This window comes from Dryas octopetala, chromosome 7 (genome assembly GCF_963921425.1).
Source record: "Dryas octopetala chromosome 7, drDryOcto1.1, whole genome shotgun sequence".
NCBI classification, from domain to species: domain Eukaryota; kingdom Viridiplantae; phylum Streptophyta; class Magnoliopsida; order Rosales; family Rosaceae; genus Dryas; species Dryas octopetala.
This window is the reverse complement of record NC_141372.1, coordinates 13,680,164-13,681,577: the sequence shown is the minus strand read 5'-3', so window position 1 is coordinate 13,681,577 and position 1,414 is coordinate 13,680,164. Positions and strand designations below refer to the sequence as shown.

At 34.9% G+C, this 1,414-nt stretch overlaps 1 protein-coding gene across 1 annotated transcript; it reads right to left on the bottom strand.

The window, feature by feature from the left end:
* Window positions 1-357: 357 nt before the first annotated feature.
* On the bottom strand, window positions 358-825 carry LOC147279886 (uncharacterized). The gene has a single exon (XM_086252089.1). It carries the CDS (start codon window positions 823-825, stop codon window positions 358-360), a length of 468 nt encoding a protein of 155 aa, XP_086108215.1.
* Between the last annotated feature and the right edge of the window lie 589 nt (window positions 826-1,414).

Genomic DNA, 1,414 nt, shown 5'->3' with positions numbered 1-1,414 from the left:
AGAACAGCCAGAGTCAAACGTACCACCAAGAATTTGTGGGAACTTCAATTAAATTTAACAAACAAAAACAAATTTAGTACCTTTCTTTAAAAGTCATTTCTTGAATTTTTCACAATCTTTCTTGACATGACCCAACTTTTTGCAGAAGTAACACTTAACAGCTCCAGGTTTAACAATTTCAGTTTTGATAGCTTTAAGATTGTGAGATCCTTTAGCAGGAGAATGAATATTTTTACCAGGCATACCAGTAGGCTTTGTACCAGAAGTAGAGTTGCCTTTCTTTTTGCCTTGTGGAGAAATAACAAGATTGACCATTTCAGCTTTTCCTTTATTGAGACGATCTTCCTCTTGTGCACACTATGCAATCACTTCATTCACATCCCATTTGTCCTTTTGAGTATTATATGACACCTTTAACTGATCAAACTTAGGTGGTAGTGAGTTCAAAACAGTATACACCGAAAAGGGATCGGAAATTTGTACTTCCAGATTCTGCAGCTTATTGGAAATGTCAACAAGCTGTAGAATATATTCCCTTACACTACCCTCACCATCATACTTCATTGTAGACAATGAATGCATCAGTGCACCTGCCTTTGCTTTCTCAGACTCTTTAAACTTGTCTCCAACAGCAACAAGAAAAGCCTTGGCATTGTCATTAGTCGGTATACCTCCTCTAATGGTGTCTGACATTGACCTTTTCATGATTATTAAGGCCATTCTATTAGCCTTCTCCCATTTTTCATGGTACTTTCTCTGGGCAGCAGTGCACTGGTCAGTTAGAGCTGCAGGCTGATCATCTCTTAAAGCCAAGTCGAGATCCATGAGCCCTAGAACAATCTCCAAGTCTTGTTTCCATTCTTGTAATTATTACAAGTGAGAGTCTCAATTGAGGAAAAATTAATTGACGAGGAGCTAACAACTGATGAGATAAATAAAAACTCATTAGTAATATTAACTTAATCATAAAAAGACAAGAACAAATTCTGACTGAATATTATTGTTCTTGAATCTAAAACTTATGTATTGTTGTATTTCACCTTTGTGCAATAAATATAACAAGCTAATAAAACATAATTACACCAATGTGTATATAAATTATATCACCAACCAAAAGAATATTATATCATAAGACAATTCTCACACCTTTGAGCAAGAAGGAATCATCAAAGACATAACATACTCCCAGCCGCAATATACTAATCCTAGATCAAACAAGACAATTAACAATTTCCTTTGGGAAATTAACATGCTGTTCAAAACTTAGGATCACAATGTTCTGGCTTTTAAGAAAATTGCTAAATTACCCACTTTGGCAAGAAATTTAACAATTCTCCTTGAATCCTCATCCAAAACTTAAATGAATTCATGTTTCCTGTAATTAAAAGGTTTAACCAATTTGCACATGCGGATG